General features: G+C 45.2%; 1 protein-coding gene across 5 annotated transcripts in view; it reads right to left on the bottom strand.

Moving 5' to 3' along the window:
- Positions 1–2,670: 2,670 nt before the first annotated feature.
- The window catches only part of OSBPL10 (oxysterol binding protein like 10), a 412,361-nt gene continuing 388,247 nt past the window's right edge, over positions 2,671–26,784 (bottom strand). For 3 of the 5 annotated variants that reach the window (XM_063722157.1, XM_024244955.3, XM_054552439.2), the window contains 5 exons: positions 25,214–25,694; positions 12,656–12,842; positions 10,498–10,680; positions 5,921–6,074; positions 2,671–3,381 (listed from right to left, as the gene is read on the bottom strand). In XM_063722157.1, the coding sequence (XP_063578227.1) occupies positions 3,112–3,381; positions 5,921–6,074; positions 10,498–10,680; positions 12,656–12,842; positions 25,214–25,694 (1,275 nt within the window). In that variant the 3' untranslated portion in view covers positions 2,671–3,111. Of the gene's footprint in view, positions 3,960–5,920; positions 6,075–10,497; positions 10,681–12,655; positions 12,843–25,213; positions 25,695–26,784 lie in introns of all 5 variants that reach the window. The other 2 variants (XM_024244956.3, XM_054552440.2) reach the window with 1 other exon arrangement.

Raw genomic sequence — 26,784 nt, 5'->3', positions numbered from 1 at the left:
AGGAGCAATCATAGCATGCTGAAATCTCAAACTCCTGGGCCCAAGCAATCCTCCTGTCTCAGCCTCCTGAGTAGCTGGAACTATAGGCATGTGACATTGTGCCTGGCACTTACGCTTTTATATGCCAACATTGAACAATCCAAAAAGGAAACTGAGAAAGATCTACTTAACAGTAGTACCAAAAAGAGTAAAATACTTAAGAGTTAAACTTAACCAAGGAAGTGAAAGACTTGCACAGTGAAAACTACAAAACATGCTGAAAGAAATTAAGACAGATAAATAAATGGAAAGATATTCTGGTTAACAGATTGGAAGACTTACTGTTAAGACAATGCTACTCAAAGGGATCTACAGATTCAATGCAATCCCTATCAAAATCCCAGAGTTTTTTGCAAAAATAGAAAATTTCATCCTAAAATTCACATGGAATCTTAAATGACCCTGTATAGACAAAACAATATTGAAAAAGAAGAAAAAAGTTGGAGGTCTCATACTTCCTAATCTTGAAACTTGCTACAAAGCTACAGTAACTAAAAGAGTGTGGTACTGGCATAAAGACTGACATCAACCATTGGAAAAGAATAGAGAGGCCATAAATAAACATTTGTGTATATAGCCAATGATTTTCAACAAGGTACCAAGATCACTCAATGGGGAATGCAGTCTTTTCAACAAATGGTGTTGGGGAAACTGGATATCCACATGCAAAAGAATGAAGCTGGACCCTTATCTAACACCATATATAAAAACCAACTCAAAATGGATCGAAGTACCCCCTGCCCCCCCAGCAAGACCTAAAACTATAAAACTCTTAGAAATCATAGGACAAAAACTTCACAGCATTGTATTTGTCAATGATTTCTTGGATATGACATCAAAAGCACAGGTACAAAAGAAAAATAAATTAGACATTATCAAAATTAAATACTTTTGTACATCAGAGGACACCATTAACAGTGAAGAGGCAACCAAAGAGTCAGAAGAAAATATTTGCACATCATATCTGATAAAGGATTAATATCCAGAAAGGATTGATACCCATAAAGGACTCCTAAAACTCAACAAAAAGAACCTAATTTTAAAATGGGCAAAAGGATTTAAATAAACATTTCTCCAAAGATTTACAAATGGCCAAAACCACAAAAACACACGCTCAACATCACTAATCATTAGGGAAATATAAATCAAAACCACATTGAGATGGCACTTCACAGCCATTAGGATGGGGTTAAAAAAACAACAAAAGTAAAAACAAAATAACAAGTATTGGTGAGAATGTGGAGAAATTGGATCCCTTGTGCATTGCTAGTGGGATTGCAAAATGTGGCAGCCAGCTCCTGTGAGAAACTGTGTGGCAATTCCTTAAAACTTAAACCAGAATTTTCATATGATATAGGAATTCCACTTCTGGGTATATTTTTAAAATGCAAGGCTGGGCACGGTGGCTCACACCTGTAATCCCAGCACTTTGGGAGGCTCAGGTGGGTGGATCACCTGAGATCAGGAGTTTGAGACCAGCCTGGCCAACATGGTGAAACCCCATCTCTAACTAAAAATACAAAAATTAGCTGGGCATGGTGGCACACGCCTGTAATCCCAGCTACTCGGGAGGCTGAGGCAGGAGAATCGCTTGAACCCAGAAGGCAGAGGTTGCAGTGAGCAGAGATTGCGTGCCATTGCACTCCAGCCTGGGTGACAGAGTGAGACTCCATCTGGAAAAAAAAAAATAGTTAAAATGGTAGATTTTGTTACATATATTTTACCACAATAAAACATAATATGAACTCAGCAAGAAAATGAACAAATACAGCAACGTGGATTGAACTAGAAAGAAAATATTGGCTCAAATAAGCAAACTATGGTATGATTCAATTTTTACAAAAATGGGTAAAACCAATCACGCTGTTTAGAAATACACACATAGTGTGTATAGTCTAAAACAACAACAAAAAAAACCCATAAGGGGATGGTTATTCCAGGAAGGCATGGAGAGGGATACAATTGTATAGGGGCACAATAGTGGCTTTTAAGGTACTGGTAAACAGGTTTCTTTGCTTAAGCAGTGGCTACAAGGGTATTCATAATTATTCCTGAAGTTGTACATATGTTTTATGTAAATCTCCTGACACATAACATTTCACAATTTTAAATGTACCCCTGGCCCCAAAAGAAAAGTGAGCCCTCTCCATGTTTTACTTCCCAGATGGTTTATGCTTTGTAGTCAGACTGGAAAATCCAACAACACAGTGACTACTTTTCAGTCTCATTGAATTTTCTTCTTTTTCTCAAAATAGCATTTGTTCCACTTTCTCTGTCAGAAATAAGATGGTTCCAGATACTTGATTCACCCAGATGCTTTAAAGACTGTGGACCTAAGTAGGCTTCCATTGTGACTTCTGGCAGTGACTCCTCGTGAAACAACACTCACTGGGTAGGAGTTAAATGTTCTTATGGACTTACCAGAAAATATTCATAAATGTTTATCTGGTACATTTTTTAATGTGTTAAATACTTTTTCCATATAGATATGATTGATTGCTCTTCATATCAATAACTTGGTTAAATAACCTGGTTAAATATTGCTATTTAACCAGGAAAAGTTGAGCTCACTTAGAGCCACCAATCTAATAGAACTGTTGAATCCCTGAAAATAAAACACAGACACAGATATGTATTCAATCGAAATATATTTGTCTAATATCTACAAAGTGTGAACAACTGGTCTTAAGAAAGCAGACAAAAGGCACAAAATTAGTATTACTACAGAGAAGCATTCATGCTATTTGGATTTTATAAATATTGGAGTGGCACAGTAAAAAATAAATTAAGCATTCAGCAAAAACTGGATATTTCCTTTTTTCCTTGCTTTGTATTTTCGTCACTCCTTTGACCTCATGTGTAAAGGCTAAAGACTGAAATTTAACTGAAACCATGGAATATTTATGCAGGCGTTATGTATGTTTTAGTCACAGTGCTTTCTTGCAGAGTTTGGGTTAACCAGAGAGGTGCACTTGAGGAAAAAATAATCCACAGGAAATTCTCTTCTCTTTCCCCAAACTAAATACAAGATTGAGGCTGTGGTTGTGCATGTTTTCATGTGCATGCATGTATTTAACGTCTAAAGCCCTTTTTCATCACAAAAGAAGTCTCCATATGATTGACTGGTTTTCTGATGTAAAAGAAGCAACTTCTCAAAAATGTATGACTAGCGCTGTGACCATGAGAGATGGGTGGAAAACTCCTTGGTGGGCCTTCGCTCTTAGTTGTCCCAGAGGTGCTCCATCCTGCAAGGCTCTGGCATAAATCTTCAACAGCTTCCTGCCAACCCCCATCCAGCAGGAAATAGTTGCTTATCTTTCTTGGGCGCGGACAGACAAAACACTGAGGTGGGGAGGGAGGTGAGAATCACAATAATTTTGAAATGATAGCCACCCATACTTCTACCAGGAATGAGCCACTTTCTCCCTTATGGACAGTGATCAGGCCATGCCAGTTCACCTTCATTTTGACAGGAGTTGACTAAGTGAGAATATCTTTGTGAGTGTAAAACATTTTTGGCAAAGTGAAAAATAGAAAACTTCAAACTTCATTGATAAAAAGGAGCTTATGATTACCCACTTTAACCTTGGTGAGTGCAGTATTTAAATGTGTAATCATACTCAGATGTTTACATAGTGCATGTGTGTAAATGTACACGGTGTGTACACACACGTGCCCCAAATGGCTCTTGAATAAATTCATTCCTCTAGCAAAGTGTGGGGGTGCACTTTTCATAGTATATAATTTCTCTCTCTCATCATTTCCTGGATGCTAATACAAGGTCTCAGTGAATGCCAACAAAACCCTGATACTCTACTACTTTAATATTCCTACAAAAACAGGGCTATACTGGAAAGCTCTGCACCTCCACCCCATCAGTGTGCTTTCCAGAGGGGATTGAAGTATACCCAGCCATCGCCCTGCAAGAGAAGAAAGGAGGCATTATTACGTGGAGACCTCTCAACAGGGAAAAGGGGAAGCAAGGATAACCGCAGCCAGTCTGTGTGTCTGCCCTGTCTTAATACCTCACACGCAGGCCAGGCTGCTGGCCTCAGTACCCCTCCTCAGCCCAGAAGCTCTTTGGAGATCTAGACGACCTTGACCTTCCTACCCTGGCATGGCAGGAGGAAACCCCAAGAAATGAGCAAAATAAAAGGGGAGCTTGGTTGGCTTCCATCGAGACTGATTACTTGGCCAAAAAAAAAAAAAAGCACTTTGACAGTGGGACAAGAGAAAAGGAGAGTAGCTAGATGAATGGCCAGGAGAAAGAAAAGGCAAGGGTGTGCATACCAGTGACTTCCAGCCCACAGGGGAACACCCAACAAAGGCTCTCTCCAGCAGGCAGTAGTCACAAACAAATCAGCACGCCCAAGAAACACCATCAATCAAATATCAAGTGAGAAAAAGGCAAGAATTAAAATGGTATTAATACCATCTAGTTATGACTAGAAGGCACTATACTGAATAACTGTGCTGGTGTTCAGATGACTCTTATTCCTTACATGTCCCCAGCCCTTCTGTTATGGGCATACTGGCTTTTCTTAAACTCAAGAAGAACTGTAAATGTTTTTTTCGTTGTTGTTGCTGTTTAATGCACAACCCTCCACAGAAGCCAGACAAACTAGCTCTCTCAAGCTACTAGCTCTCTCAAGAGAAAAGGGATCCACCTCACAGGCTCTTTCAAGGTTTTACCTCACCTGGGCAGGGCTCCCACACAGGGTCCCCACTCAGTGACCCATAAAGGCAAAGTCTTCTCCAGGCAGCTTTCCTGTCTGAACCAGAATCCAACCTTGAAATCTCCTTCAGTCCACAGCCTGACTCTGGGGAGAACAGTGGTGGCTTCCTGCTCTTCCTGCTCTTAACCATGAATCCACCCCAGTTACCTACTATGTTGTCCTAACTCACTTCTCAGCCTTGTATATAGACAGAATAATCCCTCTTTGTAGCAGAAGTCAGTGGTTACCAGCACCTGGGCTAACGAAAGCCCACAGATAACATTTTGATTGGCTACTGGTATTTAAATTTTTTTAACTCTTTGACCATGCAAATATGAGATTTCTCATAAAAATTTAGATTTCTGGCTCCTCATGAACAACTAGATAATCTGTTATCACCGGGAGATGAGTGGCATCTGCCCCAGCCCTCACCGGCCTGCTCTTCATCGATGTTGCTGGGTTCCTGTGGGCCTGCTTTTAAGACGTGTAGCTCCTATATTTTCATCATTTCCAATTCTGTTCTCAGAGTGCTTCCCAATCCCTCCACAACTTCAAGAGCATAAGGGCTTCAGCTGGGCACACAGTGCCCTGCCCACTTGCCCAGATATTATTTCTAGCTTCTAGTGTCACATTTGCAGGTGACAGCAACAGCATTTTAGGCACAGGACTCAGGCTGGCCTTCCCCTGCATGACTAGCCCTTGTGGCCCACAGGAGGCAAGGCTCTGAAAGGCAATTCTTCATCAGTGAGGGGCTCCAGCCCACCCAGGTGTTGAGATGGCCTGTGAGGCACTCCTCAACTAATTTGTTACTAAAGATGATGTAACAGGGGCCATGATGATTTTCTTTTTAAAAATAGAACAGTATCCCATCTGCAGTCCCATCCCGATCCCTCACAGGCAGGCTGACATGCTTTTCTGACATAGGGATACTGGAGGGGAAGTGTCAGTTGCTCAGTTCTGCCCTCCAGAAGGTTTCATGAATATTGTGGCAGAAAACCGGTCCTGAAGCCTGATCCAAAGCTGGAGTCAGAACTGAGCTGCCCTAGTCCATCCCTTCCCCTGCCTGGTATTTATCCAATCTTGAGGGCTCATCAAGAAAAACCCATCTACCCTCTCAGGACAAGTTCTCTCCTGGGCAAGGGCCCAATGACAGGCGGCAGAGTTACCTCCTGGATAAAATATTTGGGCTTCCATGGTGTGCGGAGGTTCTCGCGCTTCCGTTCCTCCACCCGTTGCTTCTCCTCCAGGTGCCGCTTCTGCTCGGTGGCTGCGTCAATGTCCCCCAGCCGCAGGTATCGGGTCACCTCCCGCCAGAGGTTCCTGGGGATGCGTGGAGGAGAGGAAACAATCAGCCAGGCCAGCTGGCTGCAAGCTAACAGAACTCTGCCAGGAGCAGCCAGAGCAGCAAGGGGCAGCCAGGCAAGCCCCCTCTGGGGTAGCTCATCCCAGATACCTCAAAGACCCCGAGAGCCTGGATTTGAACCCAGGGCTACCCAGCTCCACCTCTGTGCTGTTTCTACTCTCCACTTGTACCAGGCAGCATGCCTTTCTCAGGGCCCGGAGATTCTGGGAATCAAATCTAATAGTAGTAGTAGGCATTCTGCTACTACTACAAACAACGGTAGCAGACACATATGGCATTTGCCATATTTCTAAGCATTTTACATACATAAACCTATTTAATCCACACAGCAACCCAATGATATATTATAGATGGTAGATTCTTATCTCCATTTTACAGAGGAGAAAATTTAAGGTCCACATAAGGTTAGGTGACTTGCCCAAGGACACCACACTGGTAAATCAGAACAAGACCTGCTTTCCCACAAGGGAACCTGGAATTAGGGGTTAGAGGCTGATGCATGTGTGGTGTGTGGGTATTTGTGTGTGCATGCTTATAGTGCGGGATCTCTCATCTCCCCCCATGTCTACACAAAGCCATTTCTCTGCTTCATGCATTCATTGTAGAACGCAGCCTAAAGGTAGTGAGGCCAGACTGCTCGGCTCACTACCCCTCTTCAGCCCAGCTGCTCTTTGGACACTCAGATGACCTTGACCTTCCTAACCTGGCATGGCAGGAGGAAACCCCATGAAATGAGCAAAATAAAAGGGGAGCTTGGCTGGTTTACATCAATCAAGGCTGACTACTTGGAAAAAAAAGCACTTTGACAGTGGGACAAGAGAAAAGGAAAGTAGCTAGTGTTTAACACTAGTTTGTATTTGGCTTATGTTTAACACACAGCTTTCCTCCTCAGGATGTCTTTGGGACCAGCCTGTATTCAGACCCACTCTGTTCTAGAGAGAAAGGAAAGGACCCATGATAAATCAGGACACCACCACCCAAGCACTTCCTCACTTAAATGCATCAGAAGTCGGATTTCACAGACAAGGAAATGTCAGAATGCCAGGTGGTGGAGATTCCCTCCCTGGCTTCTAGAAAATGAGGCCTCTTCACCCAGGGGCAAATGAATGCCCATCTTTAGGTCCTGGGCCAGGGAGCACGTGAATGCCCATTATTAGGTCCTGAGCCAGGGAGCATATCTACAGCAGGTGTCCTTAACCCTTTCCCCAGCAAGGGCTCAGAGCAGCAGGAAGGCTTGAGTGCTGGCATGGTCAGGCTGAGGACAGGCAGATGGGGCTGTCAGTGAACTAGGGACAGCCAGCAGCACCTCCTGGGGGTACAGATGCCAACAGAAGAAACCCCAGCTGCACACACACAAGAAAACTGCTGGCACTGAGAGATAAGCCAGATCCGACTGGTCTCTCAGTCCCTGCTCTTTCCACTGTACCCTCATAACTGATTTAAGAGGAAAGACTTGCCCAAACAGTAAGGCTGGGTGAGGGAAGAAAATGAGGGGTGGGTGTTAGGTGAAATCACAGTAATTCTCATCACACACCCTCAACACACACCTTACGCTGAGGGTGGGGCTGGGCACCAGGACAGCTGGGGTCAGGGGGTCCTCTCAAGGGCAGAACCTCCCATGATAAGTCCCATCTTAAGACAGTGGCCCCAAGAGTAGAGGGCAGAGAGCCCAAAACCAGAGACAGGGTGATGGGACCAGAACCACAGACAAAGATCGCTGCCCAACATGAATAGGGACCCAACCAGGAGAGTCACTTGAGAGCGGGGAGGAGAATGGAGTGGAGGAGGCTCTGAACACCATGCTAAAAGAAAAAGGAGTCTCCAGGGTGAGGAGGGATGGCAGCAATTCCATAAGAAAAGCCAAAGGAAGCTGAGGTGAGCTTGCTCTGAGGAGGGGAGGGCAACATGGCAGAGGTACAGCAAGTGGCTGAGGCAGGGCAGGACTGGCGTCCCTGGGTGCTGGTTCTGCCTTAAGTCACTGGGCCCCTGAGGGCTCTGGCCAAGGCAGAGTTTCTGCTCAGACCAAGCTCTGGGCCTTGTAAGCAGACTTACAGGTATGGGAAAACCGAAGTCCACAGAATTATCTTCATTCTACCACTAATGGGACTGGAGTTCCCTTCCAGGAATTCCAGTTGGGGACTGGAGGCCTCACCAAGGGCTGGCACCACTGTGAGAGCTAAGACAACCGTTCTAACTGCTGATCCACCTAGCCATGCTGATGGTCCCTCCTTTGCCTCTGCAGGGAAGGCCTAGCACACCTGGCTGGGAGAGTGAACACAGGTGCTCTGAGTAGCCAAGGAGATTTGAACCAGCCACTCCATTCCTCAAGGCTGTTTCCTCTGCAGAGAACAAGGATGGGTGGGCTCAGTATCCCTATACAGCAGTCCCCCTTTACCCATGGAGGATGCATTTGGAGACCCCCAGCAGATGCCCGAAGCCACAGATAGTACCAAACCTATATATACTATGTTTCTTCCTATACATACATACCTATGATGTCATTTAATTTATAAATTAGGCATAGTAAGAGATCAATAGAACAATTATAACAATATACCATAATAAAAGTTATGTGAATGTATTCTCTGTCTGAAAATACTGTAATATTTTCAGGTGGTGGCTGACTGCAGGTAACAGAAACTAAAGAAAGCAAAATCACAGATAAAGGGGGCTACTGTAGCTTGTTCCCTATTTCAGTAAAATCCACATAAACAGACAAAAAGAGATAGCACCTTTTCTCTTACTCTGGCACCAGACTCCATCCCTGCTCTAAGCTGAATTCTGAGTTCCCATAGGCTAACAAGCAACAAAGAGTTTTAATAAGGAGTAGCTAAACTACTCTGATATCCTTGGAAGAAAAGTAGCAGGTGATCATAGTTTTGTTCTCAATAGCTGGATCAGAAACAACAGTCATGTCATGATATGAACCACAGGTTTCCCCATTCTGGGAATGCTTCATCAGAGGCAATGTGGGCAAGGGGATGGGTTTCTTTCCTTATCTCAGTCTTTCCCTTGTCCTGCTACTGCTGCCCAACAGGATGGACTGAAAAAGACATCTGATAAGAGTCCAAGCTCTCCAGTTAGACACAGAGAAAGGTTATGCTCACTGTCCTCAAATAAACTGATTAACAAGCAAGAGTGTACTAATTCTACAGCAAAGCAAAGGTTCCAGGGATACTGAAGCTCTGTTTCCATTAAACCCAGTTATTAATATAATGTATTATTTATACATACTGTGGTATCCCTGCTTTGTTTCCACTTACAAGAACTGTTTCTATTTGGTTACAAACTCTTGTAGTAATAGTAAAGCTTTCACAAAATCATTTGTAATTTCATTTTAACCCTGCATCGTATTTCTAAAGAGTGTATGCTCTTAGATTAGAGCAGCAGTTGGCAAACATTTTCTGTAAAGGGCCAGAAAGTAAACATTTTAGGCTTTGCAGGCCATATGGTCTTGGTTGCAACTACCTAACTCAGCCATTGTAGCAGGAAGGCAGCCATAAGCCATATGTAAATGAATGATCGTGGCCGTGTTCCAATAAAACTTTATTTACAAAATCAGCCTCAGGTTGGATTTGGCCCACAGGCCACAGTTTGCCGATGTCCTACATCAAAAGATAAAACTGGCATATTCCAAGGAGATTCTGCTTCTGTGCCTGCATAAACATCACATTAAGTGGCTGCATTATATTCATACCATAGTCACAGAATAGATATACAAATTGAATGGATACTTCGTAATTTACTTAACCATTTTCCAAATATTAGGTGATTTCTTTCTTTTGTTGCTTAGTTTTCTTTAAAAAAAGAATAAACCATTTTATGTCGTTTAAATTTTTTCTGAATTTAAGAGTTTGCCGTGAGAAGCAGAATGCAAGATTAAAATGGATTCATGAATTGAAAGCTACTGATCCATGCAGCTAAACTGCACACACTCCTACTAGAAGGACAGGGTATAGAGTGTCAATTTTACTACACCTTTCCCAGCATTTAATTTTTTTAATAACATTGCTAATCTGGCAAGAAAAAAAAATAGTATCTCATTGACTCACTGTGCAGTTCTTTGATTACTATCAACTCTCTGTATTTACCTTTGCAATTAAGCAACAGATCAGATGAATTGACAAACTTTTGCAAGACAAGCAGTGAAGTCTGTCCTCACACCCCACCCCATGACTGCAGAATGACGTAACTGAAAGCTGAAAGGTTCTGCTCCTAAGTGACTCACAGTAGAAAATTAAAATATCTAAAGAAGCCAGGAGAACATGATTCCTGGTCTGTTTCCAGTCACTAAGCTTCAAAGTCTTCTTTCTTCTCTGTCCCTTGAGTCAAGTGCCCAGCATGATTAAGCTGGAGAGGAAGACACAGCCTGGTTCTCACCTGGACTCCATGGGTCCCTGCTTCTCGAGAGGTCTGATCTTCTTGGGATACACTGGCAGTGTGGTTGTGTCGATGACTTTGGTTTCTCCATTGTTGTAGGTGAACTCTAAAGTACCATTCCATTCCCCATGGGCTTTACAAACAATGGTGTTGGTTGGGTTGTGCTTCACTTCTGCAGTAACCCTGAATTAATGAGTCAAATGAGCACACTTTGCAAAATGATAAAAACAGAGACTTCAAAGGTACACCCATCTCTAGAGATTTTTTTTTTAATCAGGAATGGGAAGGAGGGATTGTTTCTGCCGCTTTGCTCAAAGACTAGCTCCTAAAAGATGATCTGATATCCTTGAACAGCAAAAGAAAGCATCACTGGAAATAATAGTGAAATCTGAATAAAGTCTATAGATTAGTTCATAGTAATACAGCAATGCTAATTTCTTAATTGTGATAAACACAGATATCACTGGGATGAAAATCAGGCAATTCAAGAAAAACAAAATAAGTGGGAAGGGGACGAGAGATAAAAGACTACAAATATGGTGCAATATCTATAGCTCGGGTGATGGGTGCACCAAAATCTCACAAATCACAACTAAAGAACTTATTCATGTAACCAAATACCACCTGTACCCCAATAACTTATGCAAAAAATTAATTTAAAAAAAAGGAAAACAAAATGGCATATACTCTCTCTTCTCCAAAATAGCATCTAATAATGCTACATTTTAACCCTAAAAAGAGTATAAGAGTGTACGGTGAGCTTTTCAATCCTTAAATCAGGTCTATTTTGTATGGGGTCAAACATGGTTGCCCACAATCCCAACAGAGCTTATGTTGGAAAAGGAGAGAAACATCCACTCCGGCATCCACACATCCCCTGAATGAAGGCTGAGCAAAACCTAGAGTCTCAGTCTCAATCAATACCTTCCTACTCACAGTAGTGGCTCTGAGGAATGACTTCAACCTCTCTTTTAAAGGGCCTTTGTGGAGATTTGCCACCTCTCTTACACCTGCCTTGCCTGTGGGAATTCCAAGTGAAAGCAGACTCCCAGCTCCCTCTCCACCACTGAGCTTTCTGCACAGTTGAAGGAACACCGCAGAAACGGGGATGCCTGCCCCAAGGCAGCCATGTGTAGGATCTAAGCTCCCCTTTTCCTTCAGGCCCAGCTCAGGCTGAATTTAGAGTTTTCAAACAGACTGGGAGGCTTTCTCCTTGAGCCTAAAAACAGCCGCAGTTCTTAGGTAGCAATGCAGAGGCTCACAGGCAGGTATGAGGCATCTTCTGGGTTGCACACAGTGGAAAGATACTAGTGGCATTCTGGTAAATATTTAACAACTGCATCTCCAAAAGGGAAAACACCTGATTTGTACCATTTGCCAATTTCTGTGGTGCCCATCATGGCTGATTTCAACTACCAACATGATAGCACTGAACGTGAAGTACACACAAATCAGTTCTTACGAGCTGGTGTGTGCTGGCTCCAGGTGCCCCCAAGGGTGTCCACGTGCCCCTGTGACACTCTGATACACTCACACTAATGCCATGCAGAATAATGCTTTCCAAGAAAAAGGGCAAAGATGGAAGTTTGTTTGTACACTACATCTTGCTTACACAGTAGAGCTGTGCTAAAAGAGGAATATTTTTTATAGCTGCAGCAATAAAAACAATTTTGTGCTTCCTCAAAGAGCAGACCTCTCCTTCAATTACTTAGGCTTGGGCTTCCCCAGTTTTTCAAAAGACAGACATGATCCTGACCTCATGGATGCATGACACAGAATTGAGGATAGTGTAGCCAACTAATGTGAAATGGGGAACTGTCTGGCTATGTCTGGGTTCATAGATTCAATCACTTTAGAGCAAAGCAACAAACTGTGGCTTCAGAAGGGAGAGTTTATTCCAACAAACAGAAGTGCTTTTATTCTCTGGCGTGTGCTCTGCAAATGCATCACCAAAGATTTAACCTTAAGTTTAGAGTGGGGAGGACTCCAAAAAACTGCCATGTAAGGTAGGGAAGAGGCATCTCTTTTGGAAAAGACCTTAACAATTTTATCTTGATTTTCAACTCATCCCATTACTGAAACTCAGTCTTCTAATGGTGAAAGGAAACTCAGGGCATCGTGTTAAGACAAAGCCAGAGTCTCTCCGGCCAGCTCCTACCTGTGGACTTTCCCTCCATAGAAAGGCTTCGTGTGGAATATCACTGTCGCTGAGTACCCAGTCTTGGCACAGTTGATGCTGACTTTTCCTCCGAGCTCCACCCATGGGATGGTGAGAATGGACCGGGCGTAGGCACTAGGCAGGGTGAATACGTACTCCTCCCCGTGTTCCAGGAGCCTCAACACACCTCCAGGGAGAGAGGAGGGAGAGTTAGGCATGCAAACACGCGAAGAGGGCACTGGGGATCAGAAGAAATGAAGATGGGAAACCAAAGAGCCTCCTGCACAGATATCACATCTCCCACTTCTGCAGAGGTGAGCTGCTCGTTCACTGTGGGCTCTACTGTGTGCAAGGCACTGAGAATACAGCAATGAACAAGACAGACCCACTTTCTGCCCTCAGAGAGCAGAAGAGAAATGTGGTCATTAGTCACCAAATGAACACAAAATTGTAACAGTGATAAAGGTAGGAGGGCAAGGTGGCCAGCATAATGGAGGCCTCCAACAGGAGAGACTGACTTGGTAAGGGAAGGTTTCCCTAAGAAAATGAACAGGGGAAGGAAGAGTGTTCTGGACAGGCGGAAGAGCATGTGCAAAGGCCCTGGGGTAGGAAGGAGCCTGGTAAGTGTGAAGAGGCTGGGAAGAGGGCCCACATGCAGAAGAGAGATGGTATATATAGGTGTGGAGGATGACCAAGTCAGCAGGGGTCAGACCTTGTCTTTTAAACTTCTAGGAAGAGTTCTGCCTTTATCCTGAGAGCTACAGAGACAACCTCAATGGTTCTCATGAAAATAGAGAAATCAGGCTGTACAGCTGCTGTCAGCAACCTTGGGAAAGACATCTGCCAAGAGTGGGACTCTATAACACTTACCGCCCACACACTTCCAGAGAAAGGGTTCTCCAACCTACAACCCAAAGTGGAAAAGGCCTTATAACTCTCAAAGCAATGCAGAATTTTGTTCATTTTTCTAGGGAACAGGGCCACAATTTTCATCAAGTCCTCAAGACTACCCCCAAAATACAGAAGCTCCCAGGACTGCCATAGAGTTGTATACAGAGGCCCTATACAGACTGGCAGAGGCCCTGAGACCCAGCACTACAGCTCTCTTAAGATCACATCTTCACAAGGCACTTCTCAGTCTCCCATCCAATACTTTGGCACTTGGCTCCCTAGAGATGCACATTCTCAGCTCCACTCCAGCTCACCCCAGGCCTCGCTCTAGGATTGCTCTGAGCTCGTCAAGAATGCTCTGAGCCTTAGGAGGGTAGAGGACCAGAGGTGGTTAGTGATGGCACCTTCCTGGGCTTCCAGTCCTCCATTGGAAAGAGTGAAGAGTGGGGTCAATGGCTCCCACATGAGAGCACTTTCCAGCTGCCAGACATTCCTGGGAGCTCCAAATGAACTATCTTCTTCAGCTCACAACAGCCCTATTTGGCAATGATTATCGTTTTAATAAGAATGAGGAAACAAACTTTTAAGAGAGGTTAAGTAATTCAGCTGTTTAATACTTCCCTCTTAGGCTACATACGCATCTAAATCACTTAGAGCTAGAATTTGCGGGGGTGGCGGGGAGGAGGAAAGAGGGAGGGAGGGAGGGAAGGAAGGAGAGGGGGAGAGAGAGAGACAGAGAGAGAACACACCAGGAGGATAGGGAGAGAGACAGAAAGAAGGGGGGTGGGAGTGGGGAGGGAGGGCAAGTTTCTTTTAGTATAGATGAGCTTGCCAGGGGAGTCTGAGGAGAGATGGGGTTAATTTGTACAAAGGAGTCATGGTTGCTCTTCGTTTCTAAAGTCAGTGCTAAGATGTGTTCAACTATAGTTCAATTTACCATGGAGAATTCCTCTAACTGCCCATGCACTACGGTATTTAGGACACACTAGGCTTGTCCGAACCAGCAACATCACTCTCCGCTCTCAGTTAAGTCCATTAAAGTCAGTTTTCCCAACCCATGAAATACTTGGCTGGTTCTGAAAACCCAAGTTGACATGCTAGTGTGTGTTTAGGGGCCTCAATCCCTTCCAGTGTGGAGGGATCCTCAGACACATGAAGGCACTGAGACACCCAGGAGAAGCAGATCATGTGGGCTGGACTGGAGGGCAGGTATCACAGCAGCATTTACATCCTATCTTTCTCTGGCTGGGAACATAATTGAGTACATTTAATGCAAATCCACAAATAGCATAAGTCCACTACACCAAATACACTGCATATCAGAAGAGATGGGCCTTCTCCCCTCTTCTCCACTTCAACTTGCTGGAGCTCTCTTGACTAAACTCATCTTGCTAGAAGTAAAGCAACAGGCCACCTCTTGCTCTCACTCTGTCATTCATTCTTCCTTCTGCATTTTAGAAAGAAGAGCATCCCAGATGACCCTGGAGGCCCTGTCCTATCCAAGCAGTTAAGGGAGGAGTGCTGTGTTCTGAGGAGAATTAGACATTGGTGTTTCAATCCTGATAGTTTCTGATCAGGACCCTTGGAGAAGAATGGCCAAGTCTGACACTGTTATTGGTTCAAAGCCTACCTTTATATCTGACTTGTTTGAATTGGGTTGAGAAGACAGCCTAAAGCAGGTGGAAAATTGCAGCCAATGTCAAACACAGATCAACACTTGGTTCTTCTTGATCAACAGCCAGGGAAAGTGGAAGAGAGACAGGTCACCTCAAATATCCCTCTCTACTCAAGTTTTATCTCCCAAGACCCCAGTTCCTTGGGTGCCAGCTGTATCCTCACAGACTTGGAGACTGTGGCAGCTGAGAGAGGCCCCTGGACCCTGTAGAGAAGGCTACCATTTACCATGCCTTCAAGGCCCCAGAAGACATGGTCCACTGCCACCCTCCCCACAGCACTAATGGGCTACAGATAGCCCCCAACTTACTATGGTTCAACTTACAATGTTTTGACCTTACAATGGTGCCAAAGCAGTAAGTGTTCAATAGAAACCGTGCTTTGAATTTTGGTCTTTTCTGAATCTAGTGATATATGGGATAACACTCTCGTGTAATGCCAGGCAGCAGCAGCGAGGCTCTTTTTCTTTTTTGGAGACAGGGTCCCACTCAGTCACTCAGGCTGAAGTGCAGTGGCGCGATCATGGCTCACTGCAGCCTTGACCTCCTGGACTCAAGCAATCCTCCTGAGTAGCTGGGACTACAAGCATGTACCAGCATACCCAACTAATTGAAAAAAAATTATTTATCGAGACGAGGTCTCCCTATGTTGCCCAAGCTGGTCTTAAACTCTTGGGCTCAAGTGATCCTCCTGCCTCTGCCTCCAAAGTGACTATAAACAAACTCCTATATAGGTTGGATATTTGACCCCCTCCAAAACTCATGTTGAAATTTGATCCCCAATTTTGGAGGTGGGGCCTAGTGAGAGGTGTTCACATTATGGGGAAGGATCTCTCATTAATGACTTATGGCCGTCCTAGCAGTAATGAGTGAGTGCTCGCATTAGTAGTTCTTGCAAGAGCTCCCCTGAGAGCTAGTTGTCAAAAAGAGCCTAGGCCTTTGCAGTGGCTCACTCCTGTAATCCCAGCACTTTGGGAGGTAGAAGTGGGAGGATGGCTTGAGCCCAGGAGTTTGAGACCAGCCTGGGCAACATGACGAAGCCTCATTTCTATAAAAAAATTAAAAAAAAAAATTAGCTGGGCATGGTGGTGAGCACCTGTAGTCCCAGCTACTTGGGAGGTTAAGATAGGAGGATCACTTGAGCCTGGGAGGTCGAGGTTGCAGTGAGCCATGGTCACGTCACTGCACTCCAGCGTGGACAACAGAGTGAGACTGTGTCTCAAATTAGATAGATAGATAGATAGATAGATAGATAGACAGACAGACAGATAGATATAGATAGATAGACAGACAGATAGATAGCTAGATAGACAGACAGACAGACAGATGGAAGGAAAAGAGCCTGGCACCTCCCCCACCTTGCTTCTGCTCTTGCCATGTGACCGCCACACAGGGGTTCCCCTTCCTCTTCCACCACGAGTGGATGTAGCCTGAGGCCCTCATCAGAAGCAGATGCTAGTGCCATGCTTTTTGTACAGCCTCCTGAACTGTGAGTCAAATAAACCTCCTTTCTCTCAGGTATTCCTTTATAGCAACGCAAATGGACTAGGACACAACCCATCCTCTCGAGTGTACTGTGCTGCCGGATGATTCTGCCCAACGGCAGGCTCATGTAAGGGTTCTGAGCATGTTTCAGATAGGCTGGGCTAAGCGAGGATGTTGCTAGGCTAGGTATATTAAATGTAGTTTCATCTTAGGATATTTTCACCTTCGGATGGGCTTATTGGGACATAACCCCATCATAAGCCAAGGAGCATCTCTACTTGGTAGTAAAATCCTTCCAGGCGAGCAATATGTCTCCCTGGCACCATAACCTCGCCCCTGATGTCTACTGCATTCCTATTTTGTGGTTCACCCTTCACGTCCTTAATCGGGATACCATGGGGGCTCCCACCACTTGCATGTCTAGCAGGAAACCTCTACAGACTGGAAACACACAACAGTCACAAACTCGGCTGGCTGGTATTCCTAGTCTTATTCATAAATATAAACTTTGTAGTAAGGTAGGATTGTACAGCTGAGATTTTCTTCACCATGTTTTTTCATGGAGAATATGCCACAACTTTAAGACCTGGATGAAATCTTAGAGGATCATTCCAAGTCCTCCGTCACTCACCAGCCTGGCAATCTTAACTTCTCTGTGCCTCAGTTTCCTCATCTGTGATGCAGAGATAATGGTATCTGTATCTCCCACGGCTGTGGTAAAGATGGAGAAGGCGATTCTAAACTGAGCTAACAGCACTGCAGCATGGCACACTGCCAAAATCCTGAAGGTTTTATGTCTTAATTACTCCTCATTCTTTAAAGCAGCCCTCTCGATGGGTATCACCACCTGGCAATAAAGAGGAAGCTACAGGGCCGGGCGCAGTGGCTCACGCCTGTAATCCCAGCACTTTGGGAGGCCGAGGCGGGTGGATCACGAGGTCAGGAGATCGAGACCATCCTGGCTAACACGGTGGAACCCCATCTCTACTAAAAATACAAAAAATTAGCCGGGCGTGGTGGCGGGCGCCTGTAGTCCCAGCTACTCGGGAGGCTGAGGCAGGAGAATGGCGTGAACCCGGGAGGCGGAGCTTGCAGTGAGCTGAGATAGCGCCACTGCACTCCAGCCTGGGCGACAAAGCGAGACTCCGTCTCAAAAAAAAAAAAGGAAAAAAAAGGGGAAACTACAACGTCTTCCAATGGGCTATACCTGTGAGGAATGGAAGAGACACAGGGCAGACTTTCTCTAATGTAATACTGCATGAGATAGCATCCTCCTCCCATTTGTCTTCAGAAAAATCTCTTCCAAATCAAGGTAAAATTTCCCCCAAGTCCTGGGGGAGGTCAGTGAGCCTCAGAGCTAAACTGATTTGAAGACACTGGCAACACCACATGCCTTTGGCTTTTTTCTGAAAATCCATAAATGTGTGTTCATTCATCAAATCACGTGCAATTATGCCTTCTTAGTACATACTCTTTTTTTTCAGGGTTGCATTTAAAAAAAAAATCTCTCCTTAATCTGAATAAAAGACTTATATTAAAATTAGACTTACAAATGGGATCACAAATATAAGTTACTTCTTCATTTGGCCTAACAGCTAAGAGAAGCTAAAAAAAAAAAAAAAAACATCAAATAATCAGTCCTTCCATACACGGTTAGTCCTCAGGCTGGGAGATCTTCATTTGAAATTCCACAAATTGATTCACCAATAAACATAAAAGTAAAGCATTAAGATTTTCAAACTGATAAATAATTTTGTGCCCAATCTCAATCTGAGGAACCAAAATATTCAGCTGGGACATTCATCCTGGAAACCAGAGTCACAGAAGGAACTCTGGGAAGTGTGTTTGCAGACCCGGCAGCATCGGCACTCGCAAGCCCAGTGGCAATCATGTCGCTTCCTCTCATTAGAACTAAGTGTTTTTCCCCACAGACTCAATTAAGAGCCTGCACCATTTACCAGGCATTGATTCAGGCATTTTGAGGGAAGTGGGCTGCAAAGAGCAGCTCAACACCCCTCAGCTCCACAGCGGTGCAAGGTTGGGAGGGGTGAGCAGCCCACACTTTCCCATGGAAGACGTCTTAGGTTGATTGAACAGTGTCGGCTCTCACTGTCAGAGCAATAGAAACGAGAGGGTGGGAGAAAGGGGTGCAGTCTCTGGGGTCAACGTGAGTGAATTCAGGGCATAACGAAGCACTTCATAATAGCATTTCATTACAGTCAAATATGCCACAGCCTAAAGGCCATGATTTAAGAGATAAGCCCACGTATTTACGTTCACAATTCCAAGTGGACCCATGTAAGATCTCATTTTTATAATGAGGAGATGGAAGAAGCATTATTTACACCCAATCAACAAATTCATGGAATGTGCAGGAAATATGTGAGGGAAGGGAAATTATCCATACTCCTGCCTTCCCACAATCAAAGGAGCTCTGAGTGTGGGAGCCAGAACCTTCTGCTTCGAAGTTTGGAGATTCTTATAAATAGTGTGTGTGAAAAATCAGATCCTGCGTTACAGAGGACATGTTTTAATTAATACGAAAGATAAGGGGACGCGGCTACTGAAAGGACTTAGACAAACTCAAGGCCTCACAAGAACGAGCCAAGGGTCACCCGGCCATGCCCAGGCCCACCCACAGCAGGAAAACATCAGGTGAGTGGCCAGGAAGGGCCATGTCCAGGAGAGGCCTTTCACAGTCTCTCTCCAGAATCTTCTTTCTGAACTCAGCATGCTATTGAGAAGTTCTGAGTGGAATTTTCAAGCAGTTAGAAAAAGTGAGAGCAACAAATTCTAATTCTGCTTCATCAGCAGGCTGCATCTGAGGGCCTCAGGAGAGGGTGTTCCATGGCTTCCCACCCACGACACTGTGGTCCTGGGCTGGGTAAAGTGAATCAAGGCCTCCAGCCTCTGCCTGCTGCCTATGAGAAACAGAGGAGCTATGATCCTGAGACTTCACAGGCCTACCCTGTGGAGACACGGACACTCAACAATGGCCAACATAAGACAGAGCAAAGATGTTGGTTAGTTCAGGGGACAGAGGGCTAAAAGGACCTCATCACTCTCTCAAGTTCAGCCGCAGAGGCAATGAAAGGAGGCCATGTGCTGTGCTGGGCTGAGGGGTGCCCCGCTGACGGTGTGGCTTAAGTGAAAGGGCTAGAGACACCAGAGGGAGACAGGAAAGATGAGGGTGCACGGAAGCAGAGGGAAGAAGATGACGATGAACATGCTGTGTAGAGGGAAGAAGGGAAAGATGAACACATTGTGTGGGGAAGGGAGAATAACCAGCTTTAAAACACAATCACACACGTGACAGCATTGCACACCCACCTCCTTGTCGGAGCCCACTGCTGGTGGTCGGGGACAGGGAAACAGTGACTACTATTTGGTAGAGAAGGAAGGATCCTGAAGGGAGAGATTGCATTTCTGTGAAGAATTCCCTAAATCACTAAAAATGGATTTGCAAATCTACCTTTTCGAACATTTCCACATATTTGTCTAATGGCAAGAATTAGGGGCTCACAGACTGGGAGGCATCGACCCTCTACTCCAATTTAAGAATCTGGCTTTCTCAGGCCTTGACAAGCGGCAACAAGCACTTCTGCTGAGTGCAGGGAAATCCCCAGACAAAAGACATTCTATTCACCAAGCACTTACTCTGACTAATCACAGATTCAAACCGTGTGTGTGTGTGTGTGTGTGTGTGTGTAGGAGGGAAGAAGAGAAATAAGAAACAACTTGCCTCTCTGCTTCTATCTTTGCACTGGGCCCTCTCCACTTCTGCCTTTAGTCTATTCTTCACTCAGCCAACACAGGGATGCTGCTAAAATCATGTCTACCCTCAGCGACTCCCATCTCAGAGCAAATGGCAAAGACGTTCCAGAGCCCCAAAATCAGATCCCAAAATGTGGCCTCTCCTCTCTGGCTTCGTCTCCTCTCTTCCCAGCCACCCACTCACTCTGCTGCAGACACAGTGGCCCCTGGCTGCCCTCAAAACACCCCAGCCACTCGCTCCCAACTTGGGGCCTTACCACTTGCTGTTCTTTTTTGCCTAGAAGACCCCTTCTTAAACCTGCTTCAGGCCTTTCCTCAGCTGCTCTATCTTGTTGAGGTCCACATTATTGAAAATTGCAACCTCCCTGCCCCAACTTCACTCTCTCTCCTCCTTCCTACTTTGTCTCTTAGTGTCAGTCATCATCCATCACACTGAGGACTTCACGCACATGTCTTGTCTTCTCTCTGACCCTCCTGTTGGAGCATGAGCTCCCAGGGGCAGGGAATCTGTGTGCTGTGGCCTCTGCTGCATCTCTGGCATCAAGGATGGTGCCAATCACTTCACAAATAAATGGATGAATGGATACGTGAATGGGTAAATGACAGATTTATTCAAGCCACCACTGTTACCGATAAGGAGGTAAACATGTTTAAAATACTATCTGTAGAAAATGTGTAAGGAATCTTCTCGCATATGGGGCATAAATACAAAGTGTGAACTGCCTTCTCTACCTTCTCTAGCAAACAAACATATTTCATCTTCAAAATATTTATTATGTGGGAAATTTAGAATAAGGAATAAAATTAAATAGAATGAGATGAGTCTCCTGAATACCAATTTTTGTTTTTAAGAAAAGGAAAAGATTTTTTTACCAATATAAACCTCATAGCACGAGGCAAGCCTAAAGCAACCTATGAAAACACAGAGCCCCAGATAAGTCAAAATCAAGATTAATGTTGCTCCCATTTCTTATTACAAACTCAAGTATAAAAATCAATGTGAACATAAACCTCCCACAGGGGAGTCCTTGGCAATCTTCTCCCTGCTTTCAATAGGAAGAGCTACCTGAGTATTCTAACCGGAGCTCTTAGTTCATGCAACTTCAAGAGTCCCCAGTCTGGGCTGAAACACACTTTTTGAAACCTGCCAGAGGGCTTTAACCCAAACAGTGCTGCACGGTGGCAGCTCCCTGTCGCTTCATCCAAGGAGAAGGCAGAGTTCAGGAGAACAAGCAGTCACTGGGGTCAGAAAAGAGGCCGGTGAGGAAATACCTCTCGTTCCTCTAGCCCTGCGCCCCCAGAAGCACACTTGAATCAAATTTGCTTTCTCAGTGTCAGAGAGAGGCCTCAACAGCCCTGGCTGTGTCCATATAGGGTTCTAATCCCCCTTGACCTGGTCCCCCTTCCCCGGCCCACTGCCTGCTGCTCAACCCTGCTCCTCTGCTCTTCCTGGGCTTGTGAACTCAGGGGGCTGCCTGAACCTCCTCAGATTCTGGTATCTCATCCACAGGTCAGAGATGAGCTGAGAAATGGCCCCTGACTCAGGAAGACCCCAGCACCTGCCCTGCATCCCCCTTCACTGGCTTGTGCTGAGGGCAGGATGGATATTGTGAATTATGGGTTCCTAGGCAAGCTGCCTCTCTCAGGCTCATCTGTGAAATGAGGATAGCTGGACTCATTCAGGGTCTGCTGAGTATTCTGAAGCAACAGAACCCTTTTGGAAATAAACTTGTATAGGGAAGTCCATCTGGTAAATAGGTAAGGATGGATGGAGATGCTCAGGCTGGAGTGGACTTGGAAGAACACCAACCTTGCCACTCACTTCCTGTGCCTCTCTAAGGAGCCTGGGATTCTCTACAGCACAGCTGGAAACCCTGGAGCATATGGTGGACAAATGCCCTTTCAGCTAAAAGATTTCATGGTCCAGTCATCACTGGTAACAACTCCTCTTTAAGAAGAGAGACCACTTCAGGCATCCGTCTGCCCTTGTCAATAGCAGGAAAAGCCAGACAACCCAGTCATGAATTGGGATTTTTCTAATTGGAAAATAGTTGTAATACTGCACTCTCACAGAAGATAACCTAAGAGGAGGATAATGCTCATTATTGATGAGGTTTATCTAAAGATAGATGTATTTTTACATCTTTCCCCCACAGATACCACCCACCTCCATCTGAATTGTGGAAAAGGCCTAAACTGGGTGGCCCAAGATCATCCTGGTGACAGGTGTGTCCCTAGCTTCCTACACAAATTAATGAATGTCTCATTGGTGAACTTCTTGATCCTGATTGATCCTTGAGAGGAAGGTGTGACGAGTGCATCACGAGCTGCTGATTACTAGACCTGTATGCAAGGAAGACCCCAGTGAAGGCCCGACACGAATGCTGAGTGCACCTGTGGGCACTCTGGAGTTGCCATCTTATCTATGCAAGAGGGGGAGCAGCACTTTGGGGTGTAAACCTAACAGAGAAGCGGAACCCAAGAGTGGCTATTTTCCTAAATAGTACCATTGGATGCAAACCCTAAATAAGGAAGAACTGTCTACATTTACAGTCCCAAGTTCCTCTCCTTCCTTCTCTCTTGACTTTATTCTAGTCAGATTTTCACTAGTGCTACTCCACTGACAACTGCTGTCAAGGTCACGAATGACCTCCATGATCCAAAATCCATGATCCCTTCTCAGTTCTCATCTTACTGGAGTAACCAGCATCATGTAATGCAGTTGATTACTCTCGCACTTTGAAGCCCTTCTTCACTTGCCTCGCAAGGAGCACCTTCTCCCATTCCATTCAGTCTACTTCTCTGGCCACCCCTCATCAGTCTCCTCGGCTGGCTGTTCATCTTGCAGACCTCTTAATGCTGCTTAATGCTTCAGAAATCGGTGCTCACTCAGCAGCCTCATTAGTCTCAAGGCCTTAAATATTTTATCTCAGCCAGGACCCTCCCTATGAAACTCCAGCTTGCCTACCCAATTGCCTACTTTAGCACTCCCTTCAATGACTAAACCCTAACAACTGCCCTGAGCTCTCATACTCTTCCTTCAAAGTAGCCCAATACCCAGCCCTCAGTCTCCCCATCTCGGCTAACAGCTAGTCCATCCTTCTAGGTGCTCAGGTCAAAACCTTGGCAATACTTCCTCTCACACTCCACATCCCATCCAGAGGCAAATCCTCTTGGCTCTAACTTTAGAACCCATCCAGATCCTTACTACTCCACTACTTTTACTTCCTCCACTATTTTCCTCCTGGTCCAAGCCACCATCATCACCTGCTTAGTTATTCTCACAACCTCCTCCCTAGTCTCCTTGTTTCCACCATTACCCCCGCCAGGGTCTGTTTTCAACAAATGGCTGGAGCAGTCTTGCTGAACTATGAGATTGAGCCTGGTACTCTCCAGCTCAAAAGCACCAGTGGATTCAGGGCTGCCTCACTGTAAGAGCCAGTGTCCCTAGCAATAGCCCATGAGGTCCTATGTGATCTGGCCACCGTCACCTCCCTGACCTCCACCTGCCCCTGTTCACCCTGCTCCAGCCACATGGGCTTCCTGTCTCCATCCCCATGCCAGGGACATTTTACCTCTAGGCCTCTGCCTCATTCTTTCTGCACACAAACTCTTTCCCAATGATCTATAAGGCTTGCCTTACCCCTCTTTGCCCGCTTTGGGTCTTTGCTCAAATATCACCTTAGTGAGGCCTTCCCACTGGCCAGCTTATCTGAAAGCTCAACTGCCCTCTCCCTGGTCTTCCCCAAACCCCTACCTGCTTTGTTTCTCTACAACACTTATCATTCTTCAACTTACCACACAATCAATTTTATTTACTTATTTATTTCATTTCCCCATGAGAAAGAAGGAGAACAGAAGCATCATCAGAACAGATTTTTTTTGGTCTGTTTTGTTTACTCAAGTAGCCACAGCTCCTAAGGCAATGCCAAGCATCTAGTAGGTGCTCAATAAAAATGTGCTAAGTGAATGAAAGGTGCTCTTATCTCATGGGGTTTTGGAAGGGCTTCTAAGGAGCCATGTACTCTCTGAAACTCAAAGACAAATTTGGAGTTAGATTCCTTTTTTCTAGGAAGAGAATAACAGCCTTAGAGCCTTCAAGAGATTTGTGACTCAAAAAAAAGTGAAGAACCAGTAACACAGACGCTTGAATTTAACAAGGATTATTATAGGTTTCTTCAAACAATGAATAAACTTCATTCACAGCTATTTGCTAAAATAAGAATGTGTGATCCATCAGTGGTGTGATTATACTATGTTCTTGCTTCAGAATTTCTAGCATAGAGTCAAAAGATTTGTTTTGGGAATTTTTATGAGCAGATTTTGAATAGGCAGCATGATTATCTTCATTGTCTGTGAGCCAGAACACCGGTGAGAATGAATAAAAATGTGTTTTCACAGATTTGTAGGCCAACTCTTATATTCATGCAAAGCTGAAAGAAAAAAGTACCTGTAAGGCGTGCACGCACGCACATGCACAGCATGGGAAGGTCCAGGTGGGAAGGTCCAGGTGGGCGGCTGTCAGGCAGATAGTCCGTTACCTTGGCCCCACTGGGAAATTACCAGACCTTGTTCCCAAATAACAAAACCCATCCCTTTTACCACCCACACTCTAATTCCAAAACAAGTTAAAAACAACAACAAAAAAAACTCCACACACAAAATTATCAATCATCTACCAGGTATAGAAACATCACTGTGTAAGAGCCAAACTCCAACATACGACATGGCTTACCTTCCCCTATCATAGAGACCCCCACGGACATGCCCATAAACTTGCTTTTGGTCCATACATGAGTGTTGACGCACAGTCTCTTCTCCTTGCACTCACAGTAGAAGCAGGAGATGGGTGGGTGATGGGACACTTGCTCAGCCACAAACCTTAGTTTGTAGCTTTTGGAAGGGTCATCGGCCATTGGGTGTTCGTGACAGCCGGCAGGGGAGTGGGGAGCAGTCCTCTTAGGCTTGACCCTATCCTTGGGAACTTCCCAGGAGCAGTGAAATGTCTCGCCTATGATGGGGTTGTAGGGCTTCTTGGCTAAAGCGCCCTTGCGGCCCTCGTGAAAGGCTGTGAGATAATACTCCACGAAGCAAATGACTCTCTCCTCTGGTGTGGCCCCAGCGGTGATGGCCAGCAGTAGGTCTGGGTGCGCCATAAAATCTGCATACATCTCCAGCAAAGATCGCTTCTCCAGGATAAAGGTGGGAAGCACCACCTGCATTTGGAAGGACACAAAGTCAGACAATCCCTGGGATTACATGGAAAAGCTGAAAAGAAAAGTAAAGGCTGCAACCACTGTCAAGCAAATTCATAACATCTCCAGCCAGGGAGCAGTCTGTTTTGACTTGTGCACAAATGACAAATCAAGGGAAACAATATCAAAGAAATGAGAAGTGGCAGTGGAATCAACGGGAGCCCAGCTTTGTGGACAAGACTGTTCTGAGTGATTTTCTTCCTTGCTTACCGGGGCTAATACAATAGTCTCTGTCCCAGTCTCCACTGCCATCTCTCCCCTAACTCTCCATTATTTAGAGATGTGAAGAACACAGCCTGGAAGGGCTTTTCTGTATTCCCCCTGCCATCAGGCATGACCAAGTGGGCCAGGGTCGGGGGAGGGAGGGGTCGGCAATCAGTGTGTTCCCACAAACATGGATACTGGGGTTTGTTGGTGCCACCTCATAGGGGTCCAGGCAGACCAGGACCCACCACCAATAACAGTGTGCACTGGGAGGCCTCGGTAGAAGAATGGTGTACAAGCCCCACCATGACCGAGGAAGGGTAGGACTGTGGAAATGGCCCAGCTCCAGGATGGGGCAGGCCCATCAGCAGGCAAATGTCCACAGAGCTGCCGCAGAAAAGAGGGGCCATGGTGATTCCATCTGTGGAGGTCGGTCCTCAAGGCTGGTCCAGGAGAAACCAGTGGAAGTTACAAAGCAGGCTGGCACTTAACGTACAGAACCTGCTGCTAAAGAACTGGCAGAGTGGCTACCCCTAGGTTTGTTATTGGCACCGTGATTGAAGACAGAGACCTTGTAGAGGCCCGGATAACTCTGGTAGAGATAAGACAGAGACTCCTCATTGATCCAAAGTGGATCCAGGTCGTCACTCAGGGGGCTCTACAACCCCAAATGCCTGTAATCCAATGATTACTTAATCATCTGCTATAAGTCACTTAAAGCAACTGAAGGATATTCTGAAACTGGGAAGCCCCATAACTCATTACTGTTATTGCTTTTTAAAGAAGAGAAAGTCCATTTTTCACTGTCCTAGAGTGATCTTAAAATAACTTAAAACAAATATCGGGT

This window comes from Pongo abelii, chromosome 2, assembly GCF_028885655.2.
Source record: "Pongo abelii isolate AG06213 chromosome 2, NHGRI_mPonAbe1-v2.0_pri, whole genome shotgun sequence".
NCBI classification, from domain to species: domain Eukaryota; kingdom Metazoa; phylum Chordata; class Mammalia; order Primates; family Hominidae; genus Pongo; species Pongo abelii.
The sequence above is the reverse complement of the archived record's forward strand: the minus strand, read 5'-3'. Positions and strand labels throughout refer to the sequence as shown.